General features: G+C 72.2%; 2 protein-coding genes across 3 annotated transcripts; both read left to right on the top strand.

Moving 5' to 3' along the window:
* The first annotated feature begins 416 nt into the window (after window positions 1–416).
* On the top strand, window positions 417–2,325 carry RPS26 (ribosomal protein S26). Its single transcript, XM_064638828.1, is given in 5 exon segments — window positions 417–597; window positions 1,068–1,245; window positions 2,018–2,124; window positions 2,126–2,149; window positions 2,224–2,325. Coding segments are annotated over 5 exon segments (348 nt in total). The 5' UTR covers window positions 417–594; the 3' UTR covers window positions 2,260–2,325.
* Window positions 2,326–3,144: 819 nt separating this feature from the next.
* ERBB3 (erb-b2 receptor tyrosine kinase 3) lies at window positions 3,145–15,417 on the top strand. Of its 2 annotated transcripts, none has more exons than XM_064638821.1 (28): window positions 3,145–3,326; window positions 6,125–6,276; window positions 6,351–6,537; window positions 6,874–6,999; window positions 7,073–7,138; window positions 7,218–7,336; window positions 7,468–7,609; window positions 7,681–7,794; window positions 7,866–7,986; window positions 8,056–8,129; window positions 8,219–8,309; window positions 8,613–8,812; window positions 8,990–9,122; window positions 9,393–9,483; window positions 9,551–9,705; window positions 9,831–9,884; window positions 10,068–10,209; window positions 10,489–10,608; window positions 10,970–11,068; window positions 11,166–11,351; window positions 11,434–11,589; window positions 11,755–11,830; window positions 11,901–12,047; window positions 12,158–12,255; window positions 12,601–12,759; window positions 13,044–13,115; window positions 13,490–13,754; window positions 14,143–15,417. In XM_064638821.1, the coding sequence occupies exons 1-28, from the start codon at window positions 3,221–3,223 to the stop codon at window positions 14,676–14,678; spliced, it is 3,987 nt and encodes a 1,328-aa protein (XP_064494891.1). In that variant the 5' UTR covers window positions 3,145–3,220; the 3' UTR covers window positions 14,679–15,417. The 2 variants fall into 2 exon arrangements, with proteins under 2 accessions (XP_064494891.1, XP_064494890.1); XM_064638820.1 differs by having other exon boundaries at window positions 12,598–12,759.
* The last annotated feature ends 499 nt before the right edge of the window (window positions 15,418–15,916 follow it).

The raw sequence follows: 15,916 nt of genomic DNA, 5'->3' as shown, positions 1-15,916 counted from the left end.
AGGACACTGGGGGTCTGCTGGAGGAGTTTGGGGTGGTGACAGGACAGAGGGGACCCCCAGAGAGGGGGGGAGGACACTGGGGGGTCTCCTCTGGGCGTTTGCGATGGTGACAGGACAGTGGGGTCCCTCGGGGGGGACAACACAGGGGATACTGGGGACCCCCAGGGATGAGGTGAGGATACTGGGGGTCCCACCATAGGGGTGGGGCAGGCGGGCCCCCCCAAAGAATGGGAGGGCCCCCCCGAGCCCCCAGGCCCCCCCCGGACTCTATTTCCCGGCGGCCCCCGCGGCGGGCAGGGCTGATGACGTCATCAGCGCGCGAATTCCATACACCTCGCGTACAACGGATCCCTCCGCCGTCCCGAGCGAGGAGAAATAGTCCCCGTCCCCGTTCTCCCCCTCCCTCTCCACCGCTCTCCCCGTCCCGGCGCCGCCTCTGCCCGTCCCGGTGCTTCGGGCGCAGCCCCTGCGAGGCGGCCGGGGGGGAGCCACGGCGGGTCGGGGGGGCGGCGAAGGCGCTTCCGGGCGGAGGGAGCGCATATAAGGGCGGCTGTGCGGCGGCCGCGCCTCTTCCGGCGCCCCCTCAGAGCCGCCATGGTGAGCGCGGCGTGGCCGCGGCGCCGCGAGGGGCTTTGGGGGACCCCGGGGGCGGCGCGGGGCACGTGTGGGGCAGGGGGGACTGAGAGAAGCCTTTTCGGGGGCTTTGGGAGCGCGGGGGGGGGCATGGGAGGCACAGGGTGGTGGTGGGGAGCGCAGGGAAGCCCGTATTGGGCAGGGGGTGCTGGGAGGGGTGGATGGGGCAGGGGATGGAGGGGGCGGAAGGAAACCCCAGGGCCTGTAAGGGGCCGTGGGGGGCATCAGGGGGCTGTGGGGATGGATGGGGCCCGTATGGGCAGGAAGACTGAAGGGATTTATGACGGGGAGGGTTTGAGGAGGCTTCAGGACCCCTCAGGGTCAGGGGGTGCTGGGGGGGGTTACTGGGAATGGTGGGGGTGTTACGGGGCCTGGAGTGGGTTCCGGGGCTCCAGGCGGTCCCGGGGCTCACCCTCGGCCCTTCCCTCGGGCAGACGAAGAAGAGGAGGAACAACGGGCGGGCGAAGAAGGGCCGCGGGCATGTGCAGCCCATCCGCTGCACCAACTGCGCCCGCTGCGTCCCCAAGGACAAGGCCATCAAGAAGTTCGTCATCAGGAACATCGTGGAGGCCGCGGCCGTCAGGGACATCTCGGAGGCCAGTGTGTTCGACTGTGAGTTGGGGGGGCCTCTGCCCCGCCTGAGAGCAGCCCACCCTGCTGCCTCTGCCACCCCAAAACCAGCCCATCACCCCCAAAACAGCCCACCCTGCTGCCTCTGCCACCCCAAAACCAGCCCATCACCCCCAAAACAGCCCACCCTGCTGCCTCTGCCACCCCAAAACCAGCCCATCACCCCCAAAACAGCCCACCCTGCTGCCTCTGCCACCCCAAAACCAGCTCATCCTGCTCCCCCTGCCCCCTCTAGCTGAGCATACCCTGCCTAGGTGGGGCTGTCACCCAAAACCAGCCCCCCCCCTGCTCCATCACCCCAAAACCAGCCCCCCCCTGCTCCATCACCCCAAAACCAGCCCACCCCTGCTCCATCACCCCCAAACCAGCCCCCCCTGCTCCCTCTGCACGCGCTGCCTGGGGGGGCTCAGGGCTGTACCCTGGGGGGGGCTGAGGGCTGTGCCCTGGGGGGCTCTCAGGGCTGTGCCCTGGGGGGCTGAGGGCTGTGCCCTGGGGGGCTCTCAGGGCTGTGCCCGGGGGGCTCTCAGGGCTGTGCCCGGGGGGGCTGAGGGCTGTGCCCTGGGGGGGCTGAGGGCTGTGCCCTGGGGGGGGCTCAGGGCTGTGCCCTGGGGGGCTGAGGGCTGTGCCCTGGGGGGGCTGAGGGCTGTGCCCTGGGGGGGCTGAGGGCTGTGCCCTGGGGGGGGCTCAGGGCTGTGCCCGGGGGGGCTCAGGGCTGTGCCCGGGGGGCTCAGGGGGCTCATCCCTGCTCCCCCAGCCTACGTGCTGCCCAAGCTGTACGTGAAGCTGCACTACTGCGTCAGCTGCGCCATCCACAGCAAGGTGGTCCGGAACCGCTCCCGGGAGGCCCGAAAGGACCGGACGCCCCCCCCCCCGCTTCCGCCCCGCCGTACGTATGGGGGGGTCTGGGGGGGCCGCGGGTCTGTGCCCCCCCAGGCCCCTAATGCTGATCTCTCCCCACAGGGTGCAGCCCCCCGGCCGCCCCCCAAGCCCATGTGAGGAGACTCTGCCCGAACGTGGCCCCGGGACCCCCCAGCTCAGACTCAATAAAGGGTCCTGCTCCGAGCCTGGCTCTGTGTTTTTTGGGGGGGCTCTGGGAATCGGGGGGGGGGTGGGAGGTGTTTCGGGCTTTCTGAGGGGGTCCCACATCCCTTCTTATGGGGGGGGCCTGGGCTCACCCTGTGTGGGGAGGTGGGAGCTGCTCTGACTCTGGCTCTGTGTTTTTTGGGGGGCTGGGGAATGGAGGGAGGGGGCGTTGGGGCTTCTGGAGGGGCTCCCAGCCCCCTTCTCGTGGGGGGGCCCTGGGGTCACCCCATTTTGGGGGGATTGCTGCCCACCCTGGAGACCCCCTTGGGGGAGCTCTGCACACTGTTTCTGTCCAGGTGTGTTTGGGGGACACCTGGAGGGCATCCCCCCCTGCCCCTGGACTGTGGCCCCAAATGTGGGGAAGGGGGACTGTGGGGGTCCCAAATCCTGCCCAGGGCCCAGACCTGCTCTGAGCTGGGGGGGGCAGTTCTGACACCCCACCTGCCCCCTCAGGCATCCAGACGACCCCCCCCCCTTTTTTTGGGGGTGTCCAGTGGGGCCAGGCTGTGCCCAGGGCGGTGTGAATGGAGTTGGGGGCACACCGGGGGCTCCGGGGGGGCTGCGGCGGGGTCAGACTTTGCCCCGGGACCGGGGGTGGGGGGGTGGGCACAGGAGCTTCACCTGAGCGGGCGGGGGGCGGGACGGGGCCGGGCGGGGCTGTGCCCGGCCCGTTTGGGCGGGCGGAGGGTCCCGGTGCCACCGCCCCGGGCGGGGCGGGCGGGTCCCGGGAGGGGCGGGGAGCGGAGCGGGGCCCCCCCCACACCCCCGCCCGGCCCGGCCCCGATCCCGGCCCGTCCCGCCCCGGCGGCCCCGCGCCAGGTGCATTCCCCCCGCCGCGCCCGGGCACGCGCCGGGCCCGCGGAGAGGAGCCGCGATGGACCCGGACCGGCCCCGGGACCGGGACTGGGACCGGCCCCGGGCGCTGCTGCTGCTCCTGGTGCTGCTGCTCCGCGCTCCCGCGCCGGGCTCCGCGCAGGCAGGTGAGCACCGGCACCGGGGGAGCGGCGGCGGGATCGGGCACCGGGGAGAACCGGGGGCTGCCGGAGCGCCCGGCGGGTCCCGGGACGGGCGGCGGGACCGGGAGAGCTCGGGGGTCCTGGCGGTCCCGGCGTCCGCGATTCCGCCGGTGCCGCATCCCGACAATTCCCGCGGCCCCCGCGCTCGCGGGGGCGTCCCGCGATCCCCTGTCCCGGGGGGACCCCCACGGCCCCGGGGGGACGGGGACCGGCAAAGCCCCCCAGGGTTGCGGCTCCGGCGGGGCCGGGGCTCGGTCCCCCCTTCCCGGGGGTCGGTCCGGGGCTCGGGGCCCCCCCGGGCAGAGGCACCTGTGCCCCCCGCAGCTGCCCGGGCTAATTTTAGGCAGCGGGGCCGGGACCCGCCGATGCCTCCGGGATCCGGCCGGGGCAGGGCGGGACCCCAGGGGGGGGGAGACCCCTCGGGAGGGGCCCCCGTCCCTGCCCGCTCCGGCCCCCCCGCACCCTCCGCACCCCGGAAGGGCCGGATCCGCCCGGGAGTTGTTTTTCAGTCCCCAAAGGAAAAACACCGAGGGCTGGACGCGCAGGTGGGGCCGGCGCGTCACCCTCACGGGCCGGGGGGTGCTCTGGGGCGGGGGGCGTGCGGGGGTCGCGCCCGACCCCTCGGTGTCCCCCCTGCTCCGTGTGCCACCGGTGAAGCCTCGGGGGTGCCACCCAGGGGGTCCGGATCACACGGGGGGCTCCCACCCCGAGAGGGAACAGGGGGGGGCCCGGGGGCACCACGGGGGCCCCACGGGGAGCGGGACCAGCGCTGCTCCCCCCAAACCCTCGTCCCCATCCTCTCTCAGAGCCCCCTTTGTTTGGGGCCGGGCCCGGCGCACACAGACCCCTTTGTGCCGCCGCCGGCGGGGCCGAGGGCAGGAGGTCGGGTCCGGCCCCCCCTTCCCGGCCGGGTCCCCCCGGTGCTATTCCTGGCGGCGGGGGCCGGGGGGCCGCGGTGGCACGCGGCTGATAGCGGGGACGTGCCGGAGCTGCCAGCGAGGCCCCGCGCTGATAACGCCCGGCCGCGACGCCGCCGCGGCGCCCGGGGGGGCGCGGCCTCGCCCCCCCCCACCCCCTGGGCAGGTGCACCCCGGGGGTCGGGCACCGGCAGCCCCTCGTGCCCGGGGGGTCAGGTCGGACTGGTTGAGCAGCCGTTAATGATTCACCACGTTGCCCAAACACACTGAGCGTTCCCAGCCACGAGGGTCCAGGGAGGGGCTGGATCCTGCCCCACCGGCATCCTGGAGAACCCCCAGGCAGGTCCCAGCTGCCCCCCCCCGCCCCCCGCGTTTCACGGGGATCCCACTCCCCCCGCTTTGGGCCCCGCTGTGCCCATGGCCGGGGCGTCGAGGCTGGGGGCCGCGCTCGACACAGCTGGGACCTTTTTATAGCCCCTTTCCCTGTTAAAATAGCTCCGGCCGAGGCGGGGGGAGCGCGAGGGGGGGGCTGCAGGCCCCGCGCCCCTTCCCGTTCATGCACCGAGCTGCCCGTTCTCTGCAGCCGCCTCCGGAGGGGTCTCGGGGCCGGACAAAGCTGCCTTTTACCCACCGCGGCCCCCCCGCGCCGGGGCCCTGAGTCACGTCTGCTGGGCCGGGGGGGGCCCCGCACCCCGCTGTGCCCCGGGGGTACCGGTTTCGGGGGGCTCGGCCTCCCCCCGCCCGCCCGCCACAATCGCCCCTTTGTGCGGTGGCGGGGAGGGGGCGCGTCCTTCCCCGCGCACAAAGGGGGCCCTGTGCGCCCACGCGGGGGGGACGGGGCCCTTCACCCCGGGGGGACCCCCCGCCCCCTGCGCTCGGGGATGTCTGGGGGGCTCGGGCGTCGGGCGGGTTGGGCCGGGCCGGGGCCGAAGTCCGGGCGGGGTGTGCCGGGCGTGGGGGGGCCGTGCCCGCGGCACCCGCCTTGCGCAACCCTTGCCCGGCCGGTTCGGGCACCGCGCAGGGGTGGGGAGGGGAGGGTGGGGGAGCACCCGTCACCCCCCCCGGGCACTGCCACCCCCACGGCGGGGACAGAGCTGGGGCAGGGCTTTGGGGGGCACAGGGATGGCACAGGGCGAGCGTGGGGGGGACACCATGGAGGGGACGAGGACACCACGGAGGGGACAGGGAGACCACAGGGAGGGGATGGGGACGGCGTGGCAGGGACACCATGGGGGTGACCAGGACACTTTGGGGGCACCAGCGTGGCCAGTGCTGGGAGGACACGTTATGGAGGGGACACTGTGGGAGGTGGGGGCGTGGACGTGGCCAGCACAGGACAGAGACGAGTGTTGATGAGGAGACAGAGCCACTGAGGAGGGGACGTGGCCATTGAGGGGAGGACATGGCCACCGTGGAGGGGTCATGGCCATAAAGGAAAGGACGTGGCCATTGAGGGGGGGGACACGGCCACCATGAGTGGCACGGCCACCAAGGGGAGGATGTGGCCAGCGTGGAGGGGACGGGGACCCCATGGGGGACACGGCTGTGGCCATGGAGGGGGGGCCGTGGCCGGCCCCGGGGGGCCGTGCTGGCAGTGGGGACAGGGTGCTGTGCTGGCAGTGGGGACAGGGTGCTGTGCCCACAGTGGGGACAGGGTGCTGTGCCCGCAGTGGGGACAGGGTGCTGTGCCGGCAGTGGGGACAGGGCGCTGTGCCCGCAGTGAGGACAGGGTGCTGTGCCCGCAGTGGGGACAGGGTGCTGTGCCCGCAGTGGGGACAGGGTGCTGTGCTGGCAGTGGGGACAGGGTGCTGTGCCCGCAGTGGGGACAGGGTGCTGTGCCCGCAGTGTGTGCGGGGACCCTGAACGGGCTGAGCGTGACGGGGGACGCGCAGCACCAGTACCAGACCCTGCACAAGATGTACAACAACTGCGAGATCGTCATGGGCAACCTGGAGATCGTCCTCATCGACCACGCGCAGGACCTCTCCTTCCTGCAGGTGAGCTGGGGGGGACTCGGGGGACACGGGGGGGGGGGGGGTGCAACCCCCAGGCTGACCCCCCGTGCCCACAGACCATCCGGGAGGTGACGGGCTACATCCTGATCGCCATGAACGTCTTCGCGTCGCTGCCGCTGCAGAACCTGCGCGTCATCCGCGGGACCCAGTTCTACGAGGAGAAGTTCGCCCTCTTCGTGCTGCTCAACTACAACCCCAACGCCACCCACGCCCTGCGCCACCTCGGCCTCAACCAGCTCACAGGTGGGACCCCCGGGCACCCAGCCCGGAGCGGTGCCACCCTGCCGTGGTGCCCAGCCCAGCGTGGTGCCCGTTCCCAGCAGGTCCCCATCCCAGAGTGTTTCCGTCCCCATGTACAGCTGTGCCACCCCCCTGTGCCCCCCAGTGGTCCCCGTTGTGGGTCAGTGCCACTCCCCCTGTGCCCCCCGTGCTGTCCCCATCGCAGGGTGACAGTGTCCCCTGGAGTGGGGCCGACCCCCGCGGTCCCTGTGCTGGAGCTGTGCCATCCCCTGTGCCAGCCGTGGTGCTGGGCAGGTCCAGGGGGGTCGGTGCCCCCGTCACACCCCCTGCCCCCCCCAGAGATCCTGGCTGGCGGCGTCTACATCGAGAAGAACGCGCAGCTGTGCCACGTGGACACGGTGGAGTGGAGGGACATCATGAGGGACACCCGCCAGGAGCCCATCGTGAGGGACAACGGCAAGGCCTGTGCGTGGGGGGCACGGGGGGCCGGGGGTGGGGGTGCCCCGGCTTTGGGGGTGACCCCCCCGCTCTCCCGCAGGTGCCCCGTGCCACGAGAGCTGCGGCGGGCACTGCTGGGGGCCCGGCCCCGAGGACTGCCAGAAACGTGGGTACCGGGGGCTGGGGGGGGCCGAGGGGGCTGGGCCGGACCCGCCCACCTCCCGCTGACCCCCCCCTCCCCGCAGTGACGAAGACCATCTGTGCCCCCCAGTGCAACGGGCGCTGCTTCGGGCGGGCGCCCAACGAGTGCTGCCACGAGGAGTGTGCGGGGGGCTGCACCGGCCCCCTCCGCACCCACTGCTTCGTACGTGCCCGGGGGGCAGGGGAGGCTTTGCCTGTCTGTGCACTGGCACCCCCGCGTCCATCCATCCTCCCTCCCGTCCCCCCACCCGTCCGTGTGTCCGTCCGTCCATCCCTGTGTCCGTCCATCCACAGGCCTGCCGGCACTTCAACGACAGCGGGGAGTGTGTCCCGCTGTGCCCCCAGCCCCTCATCTACAACAAGCTGACCTTCCAGCTGGAGCCCAACCCCGACACCAAGTACCAGTACGGGGGCGTCTGCGTCCGGGAATGCCCCCGTGAGTCGGGATTTGGGGGTCCCGGGGGGGCCGGGGGGGGCCGGGCTCTGACCTCGAGGGTCTCCCCACAGACAACTTCGTGGTGGACCAGAGCTCCTGCGTCCGCGCCTGCCCCAACGACAAGATGGAGGTGGAGAAGAACGGGCTGAAGATGTGCGAGCCCTGTGGGGGGCTGTGCCCCAAGGGTACGGGGCTGGGGGGGCCCGAGGGGGCCGGGGGCCGCGGGACCACCCCTCACCCTCCCCGCATCCCACAGCCTGCGAGGGCACCGGCGCCGGCAGCAAGTACCAGACCGTGGACTCCAGCAACATCGACACCTTCATCAACTGCACCAAGATCCTGGGCAACCTGGACTTCCTCATCACGGGCCTGGAGGGGTGAGGGCCGGGGACTGGGGGGCCGGGGGGATGCAGCCCCCCAGCCTGGCTGACGGCTCTGGCCCCCAGGGATCCCTGGCGCAACATCTCGGCGCTGGACCCCGAGAAGCTGAACGTGTTCCGGACGGTGCGGGAGATCACGGGTGAGCGGCGGGGCTGGGGGACGCCGGGACCACCCCGGGACACCCTGGGGCCCCCCGGGGCACCGTGACACCCCTCTTCCCTCCCCCAGGGTACCTGAACATCCAGTCCTGGCCCAAGCACATGCAAAACTTCAGCGTCTTCTCCAACCTGGAGACCATCGGCGGACGGAGCCTCTACAAGTGAGGACCCCCTTCTGTGCATGTCCTGCATCCCCCCTCAGCCCTAATCCACCTGTCATCCCCCATCCCTGCATCCCTCGTCCCTGAGTCCCCTCACTGTCCCACATCCCTGCCCAACCCTGCACTCTCCCATCTCCCCGGATTCCCTCAGGGTGGTCCTTGCCCTCCCCACTCCCGGAGAATCCCCTCGCCCCCAGAGCATCCCCCTGGCTCCCAGAGCATCCCACTGCTCCTGGAGCACCTCCCGAGTATCCCAGAGCCCCCTTCTCTGGGACCCCCCGCCCTGACCCCCCCTCCCCGCAGCCGGGGCTTCTCTCTGCTGATCATGAAGAACGAGAACGTGACGTCGCTGGGGCTGCGCTCGCTGCGGGAGGTGAGCGCGGGCCGCGTGTACATCACGGAGAACCGGCGGCTCTGCTTCCTGCACACCGTGCACTGGGCGGCGCTGAGCCGCTCCCGCGCCGACCTCGACATCCGCAACAACCGACCCCGCAGCAAGTGCCGTGCGTGGGCCGGGCTGGGGAGGGGGTGTGGGACCCCCCGGGACCCCCCGGACACCCCACACCGAGCCCCCCGTCCCTCTGGGGCGCGGGGATGCCGCGCTCTCCGCTGAGCCCCCCCGTGCCTCTGAGGCGTCGGGACCCCCAGAGCCCGCTCTGAGCCCCCTCTTCCCCCCGCAGAGCAAGAGGGGAAGGTGTGTGACCCGCTGTGCTCGGCCGAGGGCTGCTGGGGGCCCGGCCCCGGGCAGTGCCTGTCCTGCCGCCACTACAGCCGGCGCGGGGTCTGCGTGCCCACCTGCCGCTTCACCCACGGGTCAGGGGGCACGGGGGGCCGGGGGGGCTGGCCCTGCGAGGGCACCGGAGGGAGATCAGCCCCAGGGGGGGCACGGGGTGGGATGGACCCCGGAGTGGGGAGTGGGGTCAGCACCGGGCTGGGATGGGCACGGGGGAGGTTTACCTGGGGTGGGATGGGCGCTGGGGGTGGGCTCCCGGGGTGGGATGGGAGCTGGGATGGACTCCAGGGTGGGACAGACACTGGCAGGGGCTCCCAGGGTGGGTGGGTGACCCTGCCCTGTGCCCGCAGGGAGACCCGGGAGTTCTCCCAGGACGGCGAGTGCTTCGAGTGCCACCCCGAGTGCGAGCGCATCGAGGGCGGCGTCACCTGCAACGGCTCGGTACGGCCCGGCCGGGGGGCACAGGGACCCCTCACACCCCGGGGGTCCTCACACCGTGTCCCCCCAGGGCGCCGACACCTGCACCCGCTGTGCCCACTATCGCGACGGGCCCCACTGCGTGGAGAGATGTCCCGACGGCGTCCTGGGCGAGCGCGGCCCCATCTACAAGTTCCCCGACGGCAGCCGCGAGTGCCGGCCCTGCCACGAGAACTGCACCCGCGGGTGGGCGGGGCGGGGGGCGCGGAGGGGGGGCCGGGACCCCGCGGGGGGCGGGGGGGGAGGCCCAGGACCCCCTGCCCGGCCAGAGGGGCTCCCACCCCGGCTCAGCCCCGGCTCCATCCCCGCAGGTGTCTGGGGCCGCTGCTGCGGGACTGCCTGGGGGACGCCCTGCCCGTGTCCAGGTATCGTGGGTGGGGGGCTGAGGGGACCCTGGGGGGCTGCTGGGCCATCACCTGCCCTGCCCTTCCGGGGGGATCGTGCCGGGAGCTGAGCCCCAGGAGCTGGGCCCTGGGAGCTGAGCCCCAGGAGCTGAACCCCGGGAGCTGAGCCCTGGGAGCTGAGCCTCGGCCTCCTCCCGCGGCCAGAAAGGCGCCGACGCTGATCGCGGTGATGGTGGTCGGGGGGCTCTTCCTCTCCTGCTCCATCGTCCTCCTCGCGCTGCTCTACTGGCGGGGAAAGAAGATCCAGAAGAAACGGGCGATGCGGCGCTACCTGGAGAGGGGAGAGGTGAGCTGGGGGATCCCGCTCCTTGGGCGGCTGCGACGGAGCTGGGGGGGAGCCCTGATGCTGTGGGGAGGGGGCTCGACAGGTGGGAAGGGTGTGGGACCCGTCCTTGGCTGTTCCCATCTCCATGCCTGTCTGTAGCCGTTGCTGTCCCTCTCCAGCCCCAGCCCCGTCCATCTCCACCCACCTCCATCCCAGATCTCCATCTCTGTTTCCATCCCAATCACGCTCCATCCTCATCCTGCTCCATCCCCCTCCCCATTCCCATCTCCCACCCGGCAGAGCCTGGAGCCGCTGGATCCCAGTGAAAAGGCCAACAAGGTGCTGGCCCGAATCTTCAAGGAGACGGAGCTGAAGCGGCTGAAGGTTCTGGGCTCCGGCGTCTTCGGCACCGTGCACAAGGTGAGAGGGAGGCTCCGTGTGAGCCAGGGCTGTACATGGCACCACCGGGACATCCCATCCCATCCCACCCCACCTCATCCCATCCCACCTCATCCCATCCCATCCCATCCCATCCCATCCCATCCCATCCCACCTCATCCCATCCCATCCCACCTCATCCCATCCCATCCCATCCCATCCCACCCCACCTCATCCCATCCCATCCCACTTCATCCCATCCCATCCCACCTCATCCCATCCCATCCCACCTCATCCCATCCCATCCCACCTCATCCCATCCCATCCCATCCCATCCCACCTCATCCCATCCCATCCCATCCCATCCCATCCCACCTCATCCCATCCCATCCCATGCCATCAGGGCATCTGGATCCCAGATGGGGACTCCATCAAGATCCCAGTGAGCATCAAGGTGATCCAGGACTGGAGTGGGCAGCAGTCCTTCCACGCCGTCACCGACGTGAGTCCGGGAGGAGCCGGGGGTGTTCCCGGGGGTGTTCCCGGGGGGGGCCCCGTGGGCGGGGGGGCTCGGCCGTGGCTCACCCTGTCCCCCCCAGCACATGCTGGCCATCGGCAGCCTGGACCACTCGTACATCGTGCGGCTGCTGGGGATCTGCCCCGGGCCGCAGCTCCAGCTGGTGACGCAGCTCCTGCCCCTGGGCTCCGTCCTGGAGTACGTGCGCAAGAACCGCGACTCCCTCAGCCCCCAGCTGCTGCTCAACTGGTGCGTCCAGGTGGCCAAGGTGAGTCCCTGTGGTGGGCTGGGGGTCCTTCCGGCCCTCCCCGGTGCCGCTGGAGCCCCCGCTGTGTCCCCCCCTCGCCCAGGGCATGTACTACCTGGAGGAGCACCGCATGGTCCACCGCAACCTGGCCGCCCGCAACGTGCTGCTCAAGTCCCCCAGCCAGGTGCAGGTGGCCGATTTCGGCATCGCCGACCTGCTCTACCCCGACGACAAGAAGTATTTCTACAACGAGGTCAAGGTGGGGCCCGGCAGGGACCCCCCGTCCCCCTCTGTGCTGTTGGGCACCCCAGGACCCCCTGTGTCCCCTCCTCCCCCTGCCCTCTGTTCCTCAGGGTGTCCCCCCCCCTTGTCCCCGCGTTCCAAACCCCCACCCACGCCCCCCACTTGCCCCTTTTCCTGGCAGACGCCCATCAAGTGGATGGCCCTGGAGAGCATCCACTTCGGGAAGTACACGCACCAGAGCGACGTCTGGAGCTACGGTGAGCGCAGCCCCCCCGTGGGCCCCCCCGGCGGGTCCCCCCACGCTCACGGGGACTGTCCCCGTGCCAGGCGTGACGCTGTGGGAGATGATGACCTTCGGCTCCGAGCCCTACGCCGGGATCCGCCTGGCAGAGGTGCCCGACCTGCTGGAGAAGGGCGAGCGGCTCTCGCAGCCCCAGATCTGCACCATCGACGTCTACATGGTGATGGTGAAATGTGAGTGGGGGTCCCGGGGGTCCTGCCGCTGCCCCCAGAGCCGGCCCCGCTCCCAGGAGGGTCCTGCTCCCGCCCTCCTGCCCCGCTCTCAGCCCCCACCGTCCCCCCAGGCTGGATGATCGACGAGAACATCCGTCCCACCTTCAAGGAGCTGGCGAACGAGTTCACCCGCATGGCCCGGGACCCCCCGCGCTACCTGGTGATCAAGGTGAGCGCGGCCCCCCTGAGACCCCTCGGCCCCCCTTCCCACAGCCCTGACCCTGTTCCCCTGAGCCCCCCCGGCCCTCCATCCCCACAGCCCTGACCCAGCCCCCCTGAGCCCCTCCAGCCCCCCATCCCCACAGCCCTGACCCTGTTCCCCTGAGCCCCCCCGGGCCCCCCATCCCACAGCCCTGACCCAGCCCCCCTGAGCCCCCCCGGCCCCCCATCCCCACAGCCCTGACCCTGTTCCCCTGAGCCCCTCCAGCCCCCCATCCCACAGCCCTGACCCAGCCCCCCTGAGCCCCCCCGGCCCCCCATCCCCACAGCCCTGACCCAGCTGCTCCTGCAGCAGGAGAACGGGGCCGTGCCCCCCGCCGAGCCCCCCACCCTCAGTGACAAGGAGCTGGACGACATGGAGACGCTGGAGCTGGACGAGGAGGAGGAGCTGGACGTCTCCTTCGGCCCCACCACCGGGCTGTACCCACAGCGCCCGCGGGGCAGCTGCGCCCGGGTGAGACCCCCTGTCCCCCCTCTCCGGGTGTGGGGATGCCGGGGCTGTGTCCTGGGATGTGACATGGGGCAGGGAAGGGGCACAGGGTCCCAGGACGTGGTACAAGGTCTCCCAGCCCCAAACCCTCCCATGGGGGTGGGATATGGAGCCCACCCCCGCAGTGCCACCCCCCTGCATCATCCCCTCCCTGCCCTGTCGGGCCCCCACGCCCTGTTCCCGCAGTGGGCCGGGGGGTCCAGCCTCTGTGTCCCCCCTGCTGGGTGCCAACCCCCCTGTCCCCACAGAGCCCCAGCCTGCTCAGCCCCCCCGCCGGATACATCCCCATGAACCAGCCCGGCCTCGGCAGCACCCGCCTGGTACCGGGGGGTCGGGGGGCGAGGGGTCAAGGGGGGGCTCGGGGGGTTGACCAGGGTACAGGGGGAGCTGTGGGGTGCCAGGGCAGGGCACGCAAAGGGGTGACAACGGAAGGGGAAGCCGTGGCTGTGGGGTGGCAGGGAGGGGGAGTTTGGGTCCCCCCCCTCACCCCCTGTGTCCCACAGGGCAGGGGGAGGTGTCAGGTCCAGAGGGGTCCCCCCTCACCCCCGTGTCGCCCAGGGCGGGGGGTCCCGGGGCAGGGGTGGGTTGGGGTCCGCAGGGCCCCCCCTCACCCCCGTGTCGCCCAGGGCGGGGGGTCCCGGGGCAGGGGTGGGTTGGGGTCCGCAGGGCCCCCCCTCACCCCCGTGTCCCCCAGGGCGGGGGGTCGCGGCCGCTGCGGCGCAGCCGTCAGGAGTCCCTGGGCCGGACGGTGTCGGAGTCGTCGGAGGGTCGCGGCACCGCCTCGGAGCTGGACCTGGGCGAGGGCGGGTCCCTGTCCGGGAGCCTCTGTCGCAGCCTCCGCTCGCGGGGGGACAGCGCGTACCTGTCCCAGCGGGAGAGCTTCCCCCCCCCGCCCCCCAGCTCCGAGGGCAGCGAGGAGGACCCCAACGGATACGTGACCCCCAACTGCGCCCAGCGGGGTGAGGGGCGCGGCCCTGGGGGTGTCCTGAGGGGTGGGGGGCCCGTCCTTGGGGAGGGGTCCCATTCCATCGGGGCAGGTCTGGGGGCTCCCCCATCAGGGGGGTGCAGGGAGCCCGTCCCTGGGGGGGTTCCATCCCTGCACGGTTGGGATTCAGGGGTTGGGGGGCTCCTGTGGCTGGGGGGGGGCATCCCATCCCCAGGGATCGAGGGGGTTCGTCCCCAATATTGGGGGTGGAGGGACCCATCCCTGCACGGTGGGGGTGAGGGCTGTGGGGTGGGATGAGCCCAGATGAGATCCCCCCAAACTCGGTGGGCAGGTCCTGTGGGCAGAAGGGGGTCCTGGGAGGGCCGGGGGGGCCCGGCCGGTGTCTCACCCCCACCTCACAGATCCAGACCCTGCCGGGGGCTCGATGCCGGAGCCGGAGGAGGAGGAGTACGAGTACATGAACCGCCGGCCCGGGGGCGCCCCGGGAGCCCCCCAGCCCCGGCCGGCCTCGCTGGAAGAGCTGGGCTACGAGTACATGGAGGTGGGCTCAGAGCCGGGGGGGCCCCCGGGTGCCCCCCCGGGCCGGGGCGGGCAGGACGAGGAGGACTATGAGTACATGAACAAGCAGCCGCGGCTGAGCCGCTCGCTGGGCAGCGTGTCCGGGGGGCCGGGACCCCGCCCCGAGGGCAGCCTCCCCCGCCACGACGGCTACACCGACATGCGCCCGGGGGAGACCCCCGCGCCCCCCGGCCCGGAGGAGGAGCAGGGCTACGAGGAGATGGAGGCCGTGGTGACCCCGCGCTGCCCCGGCTGCCGCGGGCCCCCCACCCCCTGCATGAAGCCCCTGCGCAGCCTGGAGGCCTCGGACTGTGCCTTCGACAACCCCGACTATTGGCACAGCCGCCTCTTCGCCAAGGCCGATGCCCAGCGGACGTAGGGGACCCCCCCGGCCGCCCCCCGGGCCCCCCCCAGGGCTGCTCACACTGGATATGAAGGATCCCCCCGGGGGGTGAACCCCGGTGGAAGGTGGGCGGGGACTGGGGGGGTCTCAGCCCGGTCTGGGGGGCACCTGCCCCCTCCCACCCTTTGCAGGGTCTTTTTTTGAGGGTGCGAGGCTGGGGGAGCTAATCCTGGGCCCCTCGAGGTGGTGGGGAGGGGGCAGCCCAGACCCCCTGAAGAGGGGGTCGGTGGGAGTCTGGACCCCTGGGTCCCCCTCCCACCATGCCCGGGGGTGTCCCCCGGCTGCTCCCCCCAGCTGAAGGTGCTCCCCGTGTGCTGGGGGTCCCTGTGGGGCCCGGGGGGAGCAGCAGACGAGGTCAGACAGGATTTCTGAAGGACCCCAGACTCATTTTCGGGTTTCCCCATTCCCTGCTGGAACCGGAGTGAAGGTTTGGAGGTGTCTCTCCAACCCCCCACCCCCGCGGGGGCACCTCGAGGAGTGTCCCGCGGTCGGGGGAGGAGAGCACCCACTGCCCGGGGTGAGGGGGGTCGGCACGGCCGCCCCCTGCCCCGCTCCGGGCGGGGAGACCCGGGAATCCCTTTTCCGTGGTGCTTTCCCCGGTCTCTCGGGGGCTGCCCGGGGTTGGGGGGGTCAGCCCGGACCCCCCCGCTCAGGGATCGCCCCCGGCATCGAGGGGGGCGAGACGGGGCTGAATAAAGACAAAAGGGAATTTCAACACCGGAGTCGGTCCTGCGGCTCGGGGGGGTCGGGAGGGGACACCGGGCAGGGGGGGAGCATCGGGGAGACCGGATTGAGGGGGGACAACAGACCGGGGCCCGGGGGCTGTGACGGGGCCATGGGGCTGGGGGCGGTGAGTGGGACCGGGGGTCAGGGGTCGGGGGCACCGACAGCCTCGGGAGGGACCGGCCCCGGGGGGGTCACGGTGGCGGTGTTGAGGGGTCGGGGGGAGGACACGGGAGCGGGAGTTGCGGCGACAGAGCGGTGATGGGGCTGGTAACGGGGACAGGGACAGGGATCGGGGGCACCGACAGCCTCGGGCAGGGACCGGCACCGGTGGGGTCGCGATGCCCATTCGCCTACATCCCCCATCACCCCTCGCGCTCCACTTCCGCCGCGATTCCCCCTCCTCTCGCGAGAGCCGCGCTCTGCGCCGGGAGTTGTAGTCCTGGGGCGGAGAAGGCCCACCCAGGGCTCTGCGCGCGGCGGCGCGGGCG

This window comes from Pseudopipra pipra, chromosome 30 (assembly GCF_036250125.1).
Source record: "Pseudopipra pipra isolate bDixPip1 chromosome 30, bDixPip1.hap1, whole genome shotgun sequence".
Classification (NCBI taxonomy): domain Eukaryota; kingdom Metazoa; phylum Chordata; class Aves; order Passeriformes; family Pipridae; genus Pseudopipra; species Pseudopipra pipra.
This window is presented reverse-complemented; position numbering and strand designations above follow the sequence as displayed.

Excerpts from the sequence above, each read along its gene's own strand:
- ERBB3 (XM_064638820.1), top strand. The coding sequence starts at position 3,221 with ATGGACCCGGACCGGCCCCGGGACCGGGACTGGGACCGGCCCCGGGCG. Across the intron at positions 7,610-7,680 it reads CTGCGTCCGGGAATGCCCCC|ACAACTTCGTGGTGGACCAG; the intron begins GTGAGTCGGGAT and ends GTCTCCCCACAG. Across the intron at positions 10,609-10,969 it reads TCTTCGGCACCGTGCACAAG|GGCATCTGGATCCCAGATGG; the intron begins GTGAGAGGGAGG and ends CCATGCCATCAG.